This window comes from Juglans microcarpa x Juglans regia, chromosome 1S, assembly GCF_004785595.1.
Source record: "Juglans microcarpa x Juglans regia isolate MS1-56 chromosome 1S, Jm3101_v1.0, whole genome shotgun sequence".
NCBI lineage: Eukaryota > Viridiplantae > Streptophyta > Magnoliopsida > Fagales > Juglandaceae > Juglans > Juglans microcarpa x Juglans regia.
In genome coordinates, this window is record NC_054595.1 from 2,454,747 (window position 1) to 2,471,038 (window position 16,292).

Genomic DNA, 16,292 nt, shown 5'->3' on the forward strand with positions numbered 1-16,292 from the left:
CCATGTAAAGCAAAACATACGGCAAAATCTGAAGAAACCGATAGTACTAGAATAAAAAAATCTTCCTGCAAACAATACCCAAATTGCGAAACACACGGCAAAATCAAAAGTTCTAAGCCATCGAAACAGAGTGTTCATCAAAACCCATGTAAAGCAAAACACACAGCAAAATCAAAATCGCAAATTAGTTTGTAAAAAATACTCAAATCGTGATTTTCTTGTGACAGATTTATGGAGGAATGCGCAACCTTCTAGACGACGATTCACTGGCAAGGAAAGGGGTTCAACTGATGAATGGTCCTTGCAAAGTAAAAAGCATGGTGATTCAATCATTCGGTGAAGAGGAAATGGGAGAAAATAGAAAGAGAAGAGGGAGAGGAAAGCCTACACAGATAAGAGGGAGAGAGGAGTGGAAAAGAGAGATTACTGTTTGGGCTGGAAGACGAGGGCGTGGATGATCGAAGCAGTAACAGGTCTCTGTCTCTTGAGTTTCGGACGTTTCAGGACAAAGAAAAGGAAAATGAGGGAAATCGGACGAAGAAAGAGAAAGAACGAGGGAAAGAGATGGGAGGTAGATGAAATAATAAAATAAACATTTCAAGAGTGAACAGTGACTCGCCAAGTTTAGAGAGGAGCTAAGATTTACTGTAGCTCAAATGTTAAACTTTAAACTTTTAGCTAGTCCAATGTGGAAGCTTTTTGATAAATATAGTCAAATTATAGACTTGTATTGACATTTGGCTAGGTCATTGCCAATGCTCTGAATATTAGTAAGATAGGTTGTGAATAGTAATGAGATATGTTGAGTTAAATATTTATTGAGTTTTGGGAAAGAAGAGAGAAAAATTTGAATAAAAAATATTATAAAGTTAAAATATTGTTAGAAATATAATTTTTTAATATACTTTTTATTTTAGAATTTGAGAAAGTTGAATTGTTTGAAAGTTTGAAAAAATTGTAATGATTAGTTTGAAAAAGTTGTAATGATTAATTTGAAAATATTTCTTTTTTAATGATGTTTGGGAAGAAATGAGATGAGATAAGATGAAAATTATTTCCAAACATCCCCTTAAAGACTTCTCCTTAAACAATTTGTGGCAGATCAGTTTGAGATATTCCTCATTTTCTTGAAAATATATTTGACGATAACTCATTTCGGAAAAATAAAAGAGGAAGACGTGGGAGGCAACAAGGTCGAGCAAGGTTAAAAATCGAGGGTACCTATAACTAGACCCAACAAATTTGTTGTACTTGAGAGGAAAGAAAAAATAGATTTTCTTTTGATCTCTAGGCCTGGTTTGGTTATACAAACCAAACTATTTCATCTCATTTTATATTATATAATCATTACAATTTTCTCAAACTCTCACGTAAAATATAATAAACAATTTAACTTTTCCAAATCTCAAAATAAAAATATATTAAAAAATTATATTCTAACAATAATTTATATAACTTTCAACTTTTATCTCATTTCATCTCATTTTATTTCATCTGTGTAATCAAACGAGACCTAATAGGTTAAAGATGGGCCATTCAAATGTTCATATTATTGCAGATAAAGTTTGGACAAATCAATTGTGTTGTTTTCACAATGTCACTAATTTGTGTGTCTCAAATCTATCTTCGTAATGACAATTTCAATCTAGTCTCCATCCAAAGCTCAAAGCCAACTAAAGAAATAAACCCAACTTCATGTTTGGTTTGGGCTTTTAATTTTGATGCTGCGGAGTGTAACCAGTATGGCTCTACTTTTGATGTCATGTTTCACAGCCTGAGCAACTCCGTTTCGTCAGTTCAACTCCTTCCTGCAAATGTAGAGAATGAGAGCTCGAGGTGGTGGGAGATACTTTCAATGCCTAAGTTAGTCAAGGATTCTGGTATGTGCCTCACGTGAGAATAATAAGATATTGTAAAAAGCTTTGTCTCCTCTAGGGGGATATATATACTTGGTTTGGGCGATCTTCTGACAGGCTGATTGTGGGGTTGTTGTTCCTTACTCAGATGACAAACCATCCAGGCCCGATCGTGGCAACCATTGACAATCCTGGAGGCACGTCATGGCGTGCCTGCCTCCGCCCTCCATTAAATGTAGCATGGCCTCGATCAGGGGGTGTCCACCCCTCAGGCTTGCCCAGCCACCAGGATTTAGAGGAAGGGGTTGTCCTTGACTTTGCGTGCGGTATTGTCGGCCAGTAGTGGTGTCAGATGTTTTGACTCTTTATTCCTGCCTAGTGCGTGCCACTTAATTGCTTCTTTCTGGACTTCCTGGACTGGCCCGACCCTTCCTGGCCTGGCCCATTATATCCTCTCGAGCCGGGCTTTACCCTGCAGGCTGCCCTTAGGCCTATCGAGGCCTCGCGCGCTGGGCCTATTTGGCTCGACCCAACCCTGGGAATGACGCTCTGCCAACTGCCAAGCTGCTCATGGTTCTACTTCTGTTTCAATTTTTAATGCACACACATTCTGAATTTTTACTAATTGACGAATCTATCCATCACAGCTCACGATTATTAGTTAAAATGATATCAATTCATTTCAAATTAATTATCGATCTATTAATTTTTTATTTTTTATTTTAAAAATTAAATTTTAATTTTTTTTAAAAAAATTAAATCCATCTTAACTTATTTCATTAATTTAAATTCACATCTCAATTTATTTATATTTAAACAAATCTATAGATCCACAAAATTCATATCTCAACTTATTTATATGGCTTCGTTTGATACATAAATTTATCTCAACTCATTATTACAATTTTTTCAAATCTCAACATAAAATATAATAAATAATTCAACTTTTTTAAATCTCAAAATAATAATAATATTAAAAAATAATATTATAATAATATTTTATCATTTCAACTTAACTCAACTCAACTCAACTCAGTTTAACATCCAAACGCAACCTTAAACAAATCTACATATACACAAAATGACAAAATATTAATATTTAGAAATCAATTAACATAAACTGAGAAACCTCGTATCCAAAACAGCTGTCCAATGTAATGGCAAACTCGTAGTTTATCTGAAAAGCAGAGGCATATCTCTAACTGTCCCAATATTTGACAACCAGGGAAAGGAGACGATCCTTCTGGAGAATTGAGAAAGAAAACACACTTACCCCAAATCCCGACCTTCCATCACTCCACGTCATCGATGCGTGGCTTTTCCAATCCAACGGTCCAGACCGCAATAATTCAATCACTCCATTTCGACCAGACCGAGCGCTTAGTTAGCAAACCCACCCGAACCCGACGCTAGCCCACGCACCTCCCGAGTCAGAGTCCCCTTCCCTTCCTCTGGAGGGTTTATCCCGATTCCCCATTTTAACCAATAGCGAATAGAGAGAGAATATAAGAGAGAGAGAGAGAGAGAGAGAGAGGAGGGTTGGTCTGTGCATCTCGAGCTTGCAGAAGAAAATAGTCCGTACATCTCCCCAAAAATCTCTAGGGTTTTAAGTGGGGTCAAGGGATAGCTATTGAGTCTCGTATCGATTTTACAGAGTTAAGAGTTAGGGTTAAGGGTTGTATTTATCCAACTTTTAGGTTTAGTTTGTGTTTATGAAATTTTCGCTCTCCATGCTCTGAAACGATTCGCTTTTGTTTGGAAACTGGGTGTATGAGATATAGGGTTTCGTATTTGATGGACGAGATCTGGGAGCGGGCGGTGGAGACAGCGCTAGACGGCCAAACCGACCACGCCTCGGCTCGAACCCTAACCTTAGACGGCGCCGTTAAGTGCGTCCAAGGTCGGCTGCCCCCTCCGAGTCTCCTTGAAAGGTTCCAGAACCTTCAGCACCTATCTATTGCCAACATCGGCGTTTCGTCCCTCGAGCAGTTCCCTCGCCTCCGAAGCCTCCAGAAGCTCATCCTCTCCGATAATCGGATTGCCAGCGGACTCGAATTCCTAGTCGAAGCTGGCCTCGACTCGCTCCGAGACCTAGACCTCTCCAACAATCGGATTCAATACATCGAGGATCTCGCCCCGCTCGCCCCGCTCAAGCTCGTCTCGCTCGATCTCTATGAGTGCCCCGTTACGCGGGTCAAGGATTATCGATCTAGGGTTTTTGGGTTGATCAAATCGTTGAAGTATTTGGATAAGATGGATGCGGAGGAGAACGAGCGGCCCGAGTCTGATGACGAGGAGGAAGACGAAGACGACGAGGAGGATGACCCGGGGAGTGGCGAAATCGACGGCGAGGATCGGCCCTATGGAATGAATAACGGACACAGTGAGGGGATGGAAGGAGTTGTCGACGTTGACGAGGATGAAGAGAGCGATGCCGATGAGGAAGAGACAGAAACGGCGAGGAGAGTGAGCCGGCCAAATCATCAGGCTAATGGGTTTCGGTATGAGCATGTGGAGGGCGAGGGTGCTGATGAGGATGGAGATGACGGCGATGATGATGCATACAATGAGTCAGGGGAGGAAATCGACGAGGAGGGTGACGATGACGACGTGGTCGAGGTGCATGAGATTGAGGACAGTGATGATGAGGAAGATGGGGTCGAGTATGATGAGGACGAGGATGATGAAGATGAAGAAGAGGAAGTGGACAATGACGAGGGGGACTTTGCAGAGCTGGAGAGTACGGGGCGGTTGACGAGCATGGAAGGGGAGATTGATGGGCATGAGCAGGGTGAGGATGATGTGGACGAGGATGAAAATGGTGAGACTGGGGAGGAAGAGCATGGTGTTGAAGAAGACTTAGAGTTTGAGGACGAAGAAGAGGGTGAGGAGGAGGTGAGATTCCCTTTTATTTGCGGGAAAATTAGCTTTAAATCTGTGGTGGTTTTTGTCCTCAAATTGCTGTGTATATTGCTAGTTCATGCCTTTTATTTCTAGTGACTGCTTATACTTCTAATTTGGATTGGTTGCTTGAATCCCGTTGCATTTTTAAGTTAGTTATCGTATTCAACAAATCCACTTCAACCGTTTACAGACTGTTTTGTTGTGTCGTCGTTTATTTTTCATGTAATCTTCTCCATCTGCCAAAGGAATTATTTTTCTGCATTCATTTACTATCATTTGTTGCTCGATATGTCAAAGTGCTGTAGTAAATAATTGCTATTTGTATGCTTCATGTGCTATCATCTGTTACCCCAGGCGTATTTCTATATAATGCCTGAAAAGGTTGTTAAGCATGCACTGTTCTGTTTTCTTCCTCAGTTTGAGCTATTTAGACTTTTTTGTAATGTATAATCTCTATAAAATGAACAATCTTGGGCAAGTTGGGTTTTCTGGTTTTGGCAGTGTTCTTTTGTTTTGTGGCAAGTAAGAAATCTTTATTAAAGAGTGCTCACAAGATGTATGCAAGAGAGACATCTACCTAGAAAGAAAAAGATACAAGAAAATCATGAGTTTAACCCATTAAAGTCTCTAGAAGCTGTCCAAAGGAAGTGTATTGGTAAAAAAGCAATGAGATTCCCAAATATCATGCTAAGAATAGCTAGGACTTTCAGTCTTTTTTATACCTATTTACTTGTTTCAATAAAATTTTATTTTACTTATAAAAATAATAGCAAGGATTTTCAGAAGAAAATGTCATTAACATGATGAGAAATGGGAAGGAATTTAGAAAATCCAAGTGGCTGAAGCTGGCAAGCATCTATTTTTTTTTATGCTTTTTCTCAAAGATTCTACCATTCCTTTCCTTCTTAATACATCGTATAAGACAAGTAGGAACCATTTTTCACACTGTTGCCATAAGTTTTGAGCACTTCCATAGTCCGTTCATGGTCATATAAAATTTGAATGTTTCTTTCCCTCCTAATTGGCTAATACACCATGAGGCAAGTAGGAACCATTTCCCGCACTCCTGGAATATATGGGCTTCCACCTCACCCTCTCCAAGAGTATCTCTTAAAGAAACCTTAGTCCGGCAAATACGTCATAAGAACAAGAGTGGATAATTTATGGGATCCTGTTGATTCACTCTATTTTCTGTCTTAAGCAAGTTCCGATCTTAAAAAATGCTGCAAACAACTATATTGGGTTTCGGCAAGTAGTTTCTGGATTCACCATAACTTGCATTTTTAAAATGTCAAAATGTTTTTGGTAGAAGACAGTTTTAAAGTATTCCCGTACATGCAACTGTGTTGATTTTTTTTTCACGATATTTTTAGTTCTTCCCTTACATAAAGAACAAAGGTATTGTTCCTCGTACATGAGGTGCTTTTACCTTATCTCTTCATAACATTATTTTTTTTTTTTTTTTTTTGTGTTATGGTGAAGCATCAATGCATCATAATTACAGGTTTCCATAGTATGGATTATTCAAGTGTTAATTCCCTCTCTGATCTTTTTCTTCCCTGGTTTTCTAGGACCATAATATCCGCCACATATTTGGTCAAACATTGTTTGTGTCATTTGCTATATGCAGTTATGTTTTTGGTGGGATTTGGTGTTTTTGGAAACTTGACGTGCAAATTCTGGTAAATTTAATATTGTCAATGTGCTTTGATTGCTTTGACTCAAGCTGGATTAGATCATGTCAACTGACTTGGCTACCTTTGTGCACCATTTAATTTGAAGAGATTGTTGATCAATGGATGATCTAGATCCTTTGCATGCTGTACTTCTCGGTGGTGTGCCTCTTTTAGATGTGATTTTTTTCTCCGAATGTTTCTGTACTTAATGCGTTCAATTAAAATGCTATTCAATTTTGTTGGATATATACTTATATGGATTGTAGATGCGTTCCCTTGTTAACTTTAGGTGTATTTGGCCTTTCATTTGGCATCTTTAGCAACTTTTTGTATTTGTAAAAAATGTTATTGTTTCGTATCATGTTTCTCTCGAGGATAAGTTCGCTTTTACATGACAGTATAAACCTCTTATTTACGACCACTTTTAAGTGATTTTGATTTCCTTGTTTTGAAGCTTGTGTGTTTTCTGGTGATATTAAGCCTTTTATTTTGTTTAGTTGAGTTTTTCCTCTGTTACTGAGATTATTTCGATAGATTTTCAGTTATAGATCTTAGAGATCTTATACAAGGTTCAGATATTGGATACTACTGTTGATTTTCTCTCTTTGAACTCACAGAATTTTGCTTGAATGACAGGAGGAAGACTATGGTGCGGGCTACTTAGTTCAACCAGTGGGGCAGGCTGAAGAAGGTGACACCGGAGGTTGTGTGATGGAACCGGGAAATGAAGATGATGATTCTGAAGAGAAGGAAGAAGTTGAGGACGATGACGATGATGTTCAGGTGGTGCCTCCCTCTTCTTCGCAACTTAAGAGGAAAAGGGATGAAGATGCAGAAGAGGATGACATCGGCCAGGACGATGAAGAAGAAGATGATGTTGTCGACTTCAGCAAGTCATCAAAGAAGCATCGTTAGCACTCAGCTTAAATCTCCTATGTCGTCAATGTTATGTTAAAATGTCCTTCAAACATGGAAACAGGTGAACCTCACATTAGATAGATTGGTTGGTAGTATGGTAGAGATTTTGGCCACCTTCTTGGACAATTAGGGAATGGAAATGTACGTTGGGTGGTGGCACATGTTTAGTTAAAAAAACCGTTAGTTGTTTGTCCCCGCTGATATAGCCGTTGCTCTTTGTTTTTCAAATGGCAGTTATGAGCGGTTCTGAGGGGACCCAGAGAGAAAAAAAAAAAAAACTTGATTTTGTTTTATCTTTTTTAGTCGGTCCGAGCAGTTTTTGGAAAAAAGGGGAAGCCGGGGGGTTGGGTTGTAAAACTCTTGTAGATACTTGTGTTTTTATTCAATCAAGTGGCCTTTCAGCGTTATGACGTGTAATGTTTGTAGGCTTCTTTTTTATTTTTAATTTTATTGTTGCAGGGAAGTAGGCCAGGTGGCAATAGGATTATGGAAATTTTACAGATGCTGGGATAGCGTGACATGCGTCCTGGAAACTTGGGTATTATCTTCGATCCAACGGTGGGAAGCGTAACTATATTGATGAAGCAGCTCAGCTTAACCGTCTGTATTTCCTTGCATTGGATGGGAAAGGAAGTCCCCTAAGTAATGATGCGCGTGGTGGATGTCTGTGTGACAGTCAATTTTATATATAATTATCTCTACCTAAGAAGAGCGAGGCCGTGTCTGTCAGTGCGCTCGAGCCACTTTAGCCACTTCTCCAGCTAAGCTTAATAAATCCGACGGATGCGATGCGGCTTTACTTTCATATGATGGTTCGCAAAGCTTTTTCACGACCCTAATCAGCTGATGTTAGTTAACTAATCCATCCCGAGTTATGCAACAGTAATACGGCGTCGTACCCTGTTTCGTACTCAAGAGAGCCATTCCAAAGCAGCTATGCCATACCCTGGCCAAGCTACAGCTACATGCTGCCAAATTCAACGGTCAATCGCCCCCCCCCCCCTAGAGAATATAGTTACAATATGTACCTGGCCACCATTCTTGGGTGGTTCCTTTCTCAATTTTGATTGGACTAGGCTATGTTTTCATTTATTTTAATGTTCAGATTTTAACAATATGTACAAAAATTATAATTGTTTTGATAGTCTCGAGGATGTAACGCGGTAAAAATTGATAGTTCGGGTTGTTTTTCGATCTTATTAAAAATTATTTAAAACATAATTTTCGACTATGTTTCCTAGTTTATTCTCACGATACTAATTAGATAGAGGGTACTCCGTTGGTACGAGACATGAGCGAACATAATCGTGTTGGATAATGTATTGATGTGGGGTCTACTGATGGAGTCCAAACTCAAGTAACACCACATGTAAGTGTAACACACCACCACAAGTGGATAAGGTGCTACGATTAGTACCACATATCTATCTTTGTTTATGATATACTAACCAGTAGTAAAGAACTAGCAGTGGCACCTCTCTCTCTCTCTCTCTCAAACTTGTCTCCGGCGCCGGTAGCAGTATATATATGGCAGCCTCAAAGATGTTGCTATTATACTCACCAGCATCAAATTCCTTATCACCCTCACGATCTAACGGCCCCTTCAACTCAACACATGAAAGAGCAAGATCGTACGCTCCGATCAAACTCTTGGGAATGGCAAAAGAGAGCAGCGAAAGCGGCGGCAACGGTGTTATAGAGAAAGCAGCAATAGCAGGTGGGTTAGTGTCGACGCCAGTGATAGGCTGGTCTCTCTACACGCTCAAGACAACAGGTTGCGGCCTCCCACCGGGGCCCGGGGGTTCAATAGGTGCATTAGAAGGCGTGAGCTATTTAGTTGTTGTGGGAATTGTAGCTTGGTCCTTGTACACCAAAACCAAAACTGGTTCTGGTCTTCCCAATGGTCCTTTTGGGTTGTTGGGAGCTGTTGAGGGTCTCTCATACTTGACATTGCTCGCCATTCTCGTAGTGTTCGGGTTGCAGTATTTTGAGCAGGGTTATATCCCTGGCCCTCTCCCGGCGGACCAGTGCTTTGGCTGATCTCTCTCTCTCTCTCTCTAAAGTGGATAATGTGGCATGTAGGCCACTATAATTCTATCTCTAGTCTGTGGTTACATTTCTTCCAAGTTGTCATGTTATTTATTTTTATAAGTCAATTGCCATTTATACACGCACACATATTTCTCGTCCTTGCGATCTCTATCTGAATTTCTTGTTCCCCAAGTGGGTTCTTCTGCTAATTGACTGTCCTCATGTTTATGTGGGGAATATTTCTCTTGGTAAGTTTGAATCTGCTCCACTTTTAATGTTGAAGCGTTTGAGGTGACTTCTTTAGTAAATTGATGCACGTTTATCATAACTAGTACTAGCAATCCCTTTTTGATCTCGTCCTGCTTGACTCGATCTTTTGAAATGCTGACCAAGTTTCCCTAATATTCCTAGCATACCCCAAGTGTTCCCAGTGTTTAGTAGGCAGCTTTATTCAGGGCATACTGGCAGTACAGCATGTTCAAGCTTCAGCTTAAAAGGGGCAGTCGATTGGGAGCTCCTGTTAATTAATAAGCAATATTACAACTTGAATTCTTGGCAACTTCTTTGTCTCATCGAACAAAATCTTTTCAGACAATTGGATCCACCACCTGATCATGGGTAAACTACTAAAATAGTCTCCGTGGTTTGTACTATTGAAGAATCGCATGCAGTTAAATTCAAAACTACCTAATCCTCAGGAGGCAACTGTCAAACGATGACATGCATCTCAGTTATCACATTTAAAATTCAAATAAAAATTAACTCATGTTTGGCAGATGATCTGAGTTAATGCGGCAAGTAAACGAACGAACTAAAGCTGCCGCGCGAGAGTATGAGCCTTCCTCTTTAACGTTGTATATATGGATGCCATCCATTTCGCTTACAAAGTCTTCTTCCGAATTTATATCCCGTAATGGACTAGGATAGTGCTATAACGACTAGCGTCTGAGATATCCGAGTCCAAACGGTCTCCCAACTGCAACCCAGGTCAAGCTGCAGTCTTTTTCAAAGTCCTTTTTTTTTCTTTTTCTTGGGAGGGAGGACCCCCTTCTGCTCGCTCTCTCTCTCTCTCACTCTCAAAAGCCATAGATGACCAAAATTGAAGCATAATATCTTGAGAAATACTCTAATTATAAAGGATTATATAAAAATAATCAACAAACTGATATAAGTTAATGTGATTCGTTAGATTATAAGATTTCGTTAGATTATAAAATAGATCTAACGTATAAGATAATAAATCTTATAAATTTGACTTCCTCTAGCAGTTGCTTTTCCATAATCACAATTCATGCAAGAATTATCCATAGTAATACTTGTGGATGTGTTGTGGTATTATATGTTAATCGATTGTATAATAACGCATATGCCCCATAAAAAAAAAAAAAAGGCATATGCCACGTGGTTAAAATAATTAAAGAGGATAAGATTTAAGATTAAAAAAAAAAAAACTTGTTATATTTCTAAAAAACAATAGTGGTAGAAACAACATATTTTGTAAAGCGTCAAGTCGTCCATTATGATATTGATGGTTAATTCGCATCTCTAATAGAGAATGTTGGGAAAATGCTATAAATATATATATATATATATATATGTATGTGTGTGTGTGTGTATATATATATATATATATGTATGTATGTATCTTTGATTTTATCATTTTTCAGTTATATATTTTCTTGATGTGTAATTTATTTTAATATCTCATTCACTTTAACAAAAATTTTAATTTCATATCATCTTCATCATTACAACTTTTCTAAATTTTCATATAAAATAAAATAAATAATTCAACTTTCTAAAATTTTAAAATAAAAATAATATTAAAAAATATATTTTAACAATATTTTATTCAACTTTTATCTCAACTCATTTTATTTCATCTCTTTTCATCTGCGAAAACAATTAAATTAGGCCTAAGTTGCCTTATCCATTTAAGTAGTAGACATATGACTATTTAAATTAATTGATGTAAGTAAATATAATTAAAAAATTAAAAATGATAAAATTTAAGATGAAATAATCATATTACAAGACACGGTGAATTTCTAGGTAATCGCGACCCAACGCCACCAACATAAGAAAAACTTTCTTTCTTTGATTCTCTTTTGGAACTTGATCATGTATAAACTATACGTTTAGCCTTTAGGGGAAAGTACGAGGTTGCAGGTCATGATGATCAATTGTCTGTAATCTGAGGTTGTTTTAATTACGAGTGTGAAGACAAGCGTGCAATGTGGAGAGAGTAGTTTTTATATCTGAAATATTGGTTTTTCATAATTAATTACCTGAATTAATAAAATTATAGGTTGTCATAATTTGATGAATGTGAACGAAGCAAAACCACATGAGCCATGCAGGAACCATTAAAATGAATAACCAACTCGAACTAAGTTTGGGTTGGCAAAACAAAAGGCTCAAACTTTACTTAGACTAGATCATAGAGAGAGAGAGAGAGAGAGAGAGAGAGAGAGAGAGAGTTCCTGCTTTGTAGGAGGCCATTGGGTAGGACAGCGTCTCCTTACTATAATGGAAATTCCAATATGCTACTGATTTTCTCTCTTTTCTTTGAGATCACCCAGCTAGCTCCTATCTTCTTCAATCAGGTACCAGTTTTTTTAAAGAAAACATTTTCTCTATCTACAAAAAGTCATCATCTTTAAAAAAAAAAAAAAAAAAAAAAAAAAAAAAAAAAAAAAGGAATTTTGCCCAGAATTCTCCATGTCTAATACAAGAGAAAACGATATTAGAGCATGTAAAAGGCTCAAATGATCTGAGTAATTTGATGGTACCCCCTATTTAAGATAGAAACACAGCGTACGTACATAACAATATTTGGAAGTTTTGTGCTCACGTATGGTGTTCTAATGGCTGATTGATGTGTTTTTTCATACAATTTACGCTGCTTTAAGTCGTATTGCAATGGGTTTGTTTTTCATAACTGATGATCTCTCTCTCTCTCGTTGGAACTTTTCATATTGTTCAGGGGCTTCCCATCTTTGAGACGAGCAGTTGCGGCAGAGGTGGAGTTAATTTCCGGCATAAACTTCAACGTTAATCTTTGTCGGAAGTTCACGACCTAATAATGCCTTCGCCTTCCACGACTGCTTCGTCACCAGACTCTCCACCCTCACTGGCCGCTCCACCACCATCGAACTCATCATCAAATTCCTCATCACCTCCATCATCGTCACCATCACCACCTTCACAGTCATCGCCACCACCTAAAGAATCACAACCAGCTCCACCACCGCCACAATCACCACCACCATCAAACGGTTCATCGCCACCACCATCAAATGGCTCACCCCCACCACCCTCTTCTTCTGATGCCTCTCCTCCACCACCTCCAAATAACAACTCAGGTTCCTCGCCGCCCCAAACCGTATCGCCACCTCCGCCGCCCCATTCTTCTGGAAGATCACCTCCGCCACCTCCACACAAAGTCTCGCCATCTTCGGGTTCTGATAACTCGTCGTCCAGTTCGTCGGAATCTAGCAACACTGTACCCCTAATAGTAGGAGTCACAATTGGGGTAGGGTTGTTGCTAATTGCCATGATCCTCATTTGTAGAAGCTGTTCAAGGAAGAAGAAGAGAAAGCATGGTCTTGTGGAGATGCAATACTATGGAGATCCTTCACAAAATGGTGCCAATATCCATAGCCATCTTTTGTGCTTCTAAGACATCATGGAAGCTTATTGTGCATAATTAAACAATATTCTACGACAAAATTTCCCCCACCACCCTCGTATACTTTTTTCTTTCAACAATGATCACAAATGAATTTATTCAACATTCTGTGTATATATATATATATATGTGTACGGGTGTGTGATGAGGGCTTATTAACTCTTGACAAACATATCAAGTCACGTCAATTTATAAGATTATTTTTATATAATTTTTGTTTCTAAAGTATTTCTCGTGAAGAGCGTTTTGGCCTATCCATCTATATTATAAATTCTACGATTTATTGCGCAGGTGGTGGATACTACACCAATCCAACTCAACCCAGCTGGCACCAAAGTCCCCAAGGTGTGGGCCATGTTGTCAGGCTATCGACACCACCAGGGGGCCCAGTGGGACCTTCTGCGGGGGGTGCCTGGCCTAGTCCCCCACCCCCTATGATGATGCCAAGTAGTGGTGAGATGAGCTCCAGCTTCTCAGGCCCATACAAACCTCCCTTGCCACCTCCTTCGCCAAATATTTCACTTGGATTCAACAAGAGTACCTTCAGTTATGAGGAGCTAGCGGCTGCCACAGGTGGGTTTTCGCAGGCCAATCTGTTAGGGCAGGGCGGCTTTGGTTATGTGCACAAAGGTGTGTTGCCAAATGGACAGGAAGTTGCGGTTAAGAGTCTCAAGTCAGGCAGCGGGCAAGGAGAGAGAGAATTTCAGGCAGAGGTTGAGATCATTAGCCGTGTTCATCATCGACATCTTGTTTCACTCGTTGGATATTGTATCGCCGGTGGGCAGAGGATGCTGGTTTACGAATTTGTTTCCAACAAGACCTTGGAATATCACCTCTATGGTAGTTAATTTCTACACTTGGATATAAACATTTCTTATCAGCTTACGTGATAATTTTGCTTATGAGCCATATCAGATGGAGTATGTCTATTTATTGGTTGCAGGAAATGGTCGTCCAACTATGGATTGGTCAACTAGACTTCGCATTGGAATAGGATCTTCCAAAGGGCTCGCATACCTTCATGAAGACTGTAAGGAATTAATTTTTACTCTCTCTCTCTCTCTCTATCTCTCTCAATCTCTCTTTCCCCCTGTGTGTGTATATGTAGTCATCTCATTTGTTGATTGATTCTGCATGTAGGCCATCCTCGGATCATCCATCGTGATATCAAAGCAGCTAACATTCTCCTTGACGACAACTTTGAAGCCATGGTATTTGTTCTTCATCCATGCTCCTACACACAAATATACCTATATTTCATTAGATATTAGTAGCTAGCTAGCTACTAATATGATGTGTAGAACCATCAAATTTACTTATATTTCATTTGATATGATGCTCATGATTCGGAATCTAATCAGCCATTCTCCAATGATAATTATTCAGGTGGCTGATTTTGGATTGGCTAAGCTATCGTCTGACAATTACACTCATGTATCTACACGTGTCATGGGAACATTTGGGTATGGTGTCTCCCAGATTCTTTCTATGATTAAGGGTGTGTGCTATGGAGCAACTTCAGCATATGTAAAATGGCGATTTCTATTTCTTTTAATATTAGGAATATCATTTGTGCTTGTGATCAATAGGCAAAAAACTAAGTTGGAAAAATAATTCGCTCATAAAGGATTAGTGCAGATGTTGTGGGGTAATTGATATACCTATTTGCTAGATAAATTACCCCACAACAATTGCTAAATAATGTGCCAATGCAGGTATTTGGCTCCGGAGTATGCATCAAGTGGCAAGTTGACGGAAAAATCTGATGTTTTCTCATACGGTGTCATGCTCTTGGAATTAATAACTGGGAGACGACCTGTGGATCTTTCGAGTACAATGGATGATAGCTTAGTGGATTGGGTTTGTAGTTCAAAATAACAATAATATGTTTTATTACCCCCCAAATTTTGGGCTGCAAAGTACTGAGAGTTTCTGCAAATGTGTGACAAACATCAGGCTCGACCGCTTTTGGCTCGTGCTCTGGAGGAAGGCGAATACGATGAGCTGGTTGATCCAAAATTGGAGAACAATTACAACCCTAATGAGATGGCACGCATGGTTGCCAGTGCTGCTGCCAGCATTCGCCACTCTGCTAGAAGGCGCCCGAAAATGAGCCAGGTATGGACCTCCAAGTCCTCCCACGAAGGAGAATGGACTTGTGCGTGTGTGTGTAGAAAAAAACACTTTGCACCTTCGTACTATTAAGGGTTTTAACCTCTAATGACTACATACTTATACTTTGCACCCTACTTTTATCTCACGTAACGAGGTGGCATAGCTTATCAACACTTGAATTTTCTTAGGAATGTGGTTTGCAACATTACTCTCTCTCTCTCTCTCTCTCTCTCTATATATATATATATATATAATGTTAAGATTATAATAAATAAAAGTAGTTCTTATAGACAAGAAGAATGTGTTGTTTACTTGATGACCTACAATACATATATGCATGCTTTTAAAAGGACGATGAATAATTTATAATGTATCTATATCATGGAAAAACAGATTGTACGTGCATTGGAGGGAGATATATCTCTGCTAGAAGACTTAAATGATGGGGTGAAGCCTGGCCAGAGCTCTGTTTTCAACCCAAATGGGAGCTCAGAATATGATACCGCTGCATATAATACCGACATGAAGAAGTTCAGAAAGATAGCATTGTCTAGCCAGGAATTTGCAAGCGGCGAGTATGGCATGTCCAGCAACGAGTTCCGCGAGGGCAATGGAACGAACCAAAAGAATTACCTTTGAGCAACCAGATTAATACTATTCATGGTAATTCGGTTAATGTTTATAAGAAACTTGGGATTTGGGTTTTTTGAGGCGATGCTAAAAGATACATCATGGTTTCGTTAGGGTTTGACAGAAAATGATACGCGCACAACTATTTTATAATTTTTATACAACTCTTCAATAAAATATTATTATTTTTAAAATTTATTTGAATTTTGATTTTGATGGTTTTGGATTCAAAAAATAATAATATTTTATTGAAGAGCGTAAAAATTATAAAATAGTTGTGTTAATTTATATCATGATTTCACTTGACTAATTGCTTTATTTTCTCTTTCTAAAAGGATATCATGTAATGATCTTGCGTAAATGCATAAACTAAGCAATGGAGACAGATCTAGCTAGCTTATATGTTATTTGTGAAAAGCACTGTTTGTATAATACAATTGAACTAGCAATCAGCAATTTTGGGGATAGTTT

The 16,292-nt window shown here is 38.8% G+C and overlaps 3 protein-coding genes across 4 annotated transcripts; all 3 read left to right on the forward strand.

The window, feature by feature from the left end:
* Positions 1-3,280: 3,280 nt before the first annotated feature.
* Positions 3,281-8,585, forward strand: LOC121247659 (acidic leucine-rich nuclear phosphoprotein 32-related protein-like). 2 transcript variants are annotated; one of them, XR_005937271.1, is made up of 3 exons: positions 3,281-4,751; positions 7,073-7,415; positions 7,814-8,585. XR_005937271.1 is itself a non-coding variant. In XM_041146060.1 (2 exons), exons 1-2 carry the CDS (start codon positions 3,627-3,629, stop codon positions 7,349-7,351), a joined length of 1,404 nt encoding a protein of 467 aa, XP_041001994.1. In that variant the 5' UTR covers positions 3,281-3,626; the 3' UTR covers positions 7,352-7,761. The 2 variants fall into 2 exon arrangements, 1 of the variants encoding a protein (XP_041001994.1); XM_041146060.1 differs by lacking the exon at positions 7,814-8,585 and having other exon boundaries at positions 7,073-7,761.
* Positions 8,586-8,791: 206 nt separating this feature from the next.
* LOC121247691 lies at positions 8,792-9,637 on the forward strand. Its single transcript, XM_041146099.1, has one exon. The coding sequence runs from the start codon at positions 8,882-8,884 to the stop codon at positions 9,392-9,394; it is 513 nt and encodes a 170-aa protein (XP_041002033.1). The 5' UTR covers positions 8,792-8,881; the 3' UTR covers positions 9,395-9,637.
* Positions 9,638-12,229: 2,592 nt separating this feature from the next.
* Positions 12,230-16,292, forward strand: LOC121245904 (proline-rich receptor-like protein kinase PERK4). Its single transcript, XM_041143811.1, has 8 exons — positions 12,230-13,032; positions 13,368-13,916; positions 14,020-14,106; positions 14,217-14,287; positions 14,463-14,539; positions 14,792-14,936; positions 15,033-15,194; positions 15,585-16,292. Exons 1-8 carry the CDS (start codon positions 12,471-12,473, stop codon positions 15,828-15,830), a joined length of 1,899 nt encoding a protein of 632 aa, XP_040999745.1. The 5' UTR covers positions 12,230-12,470; the 3' UTR covers positions 15,831-16,292.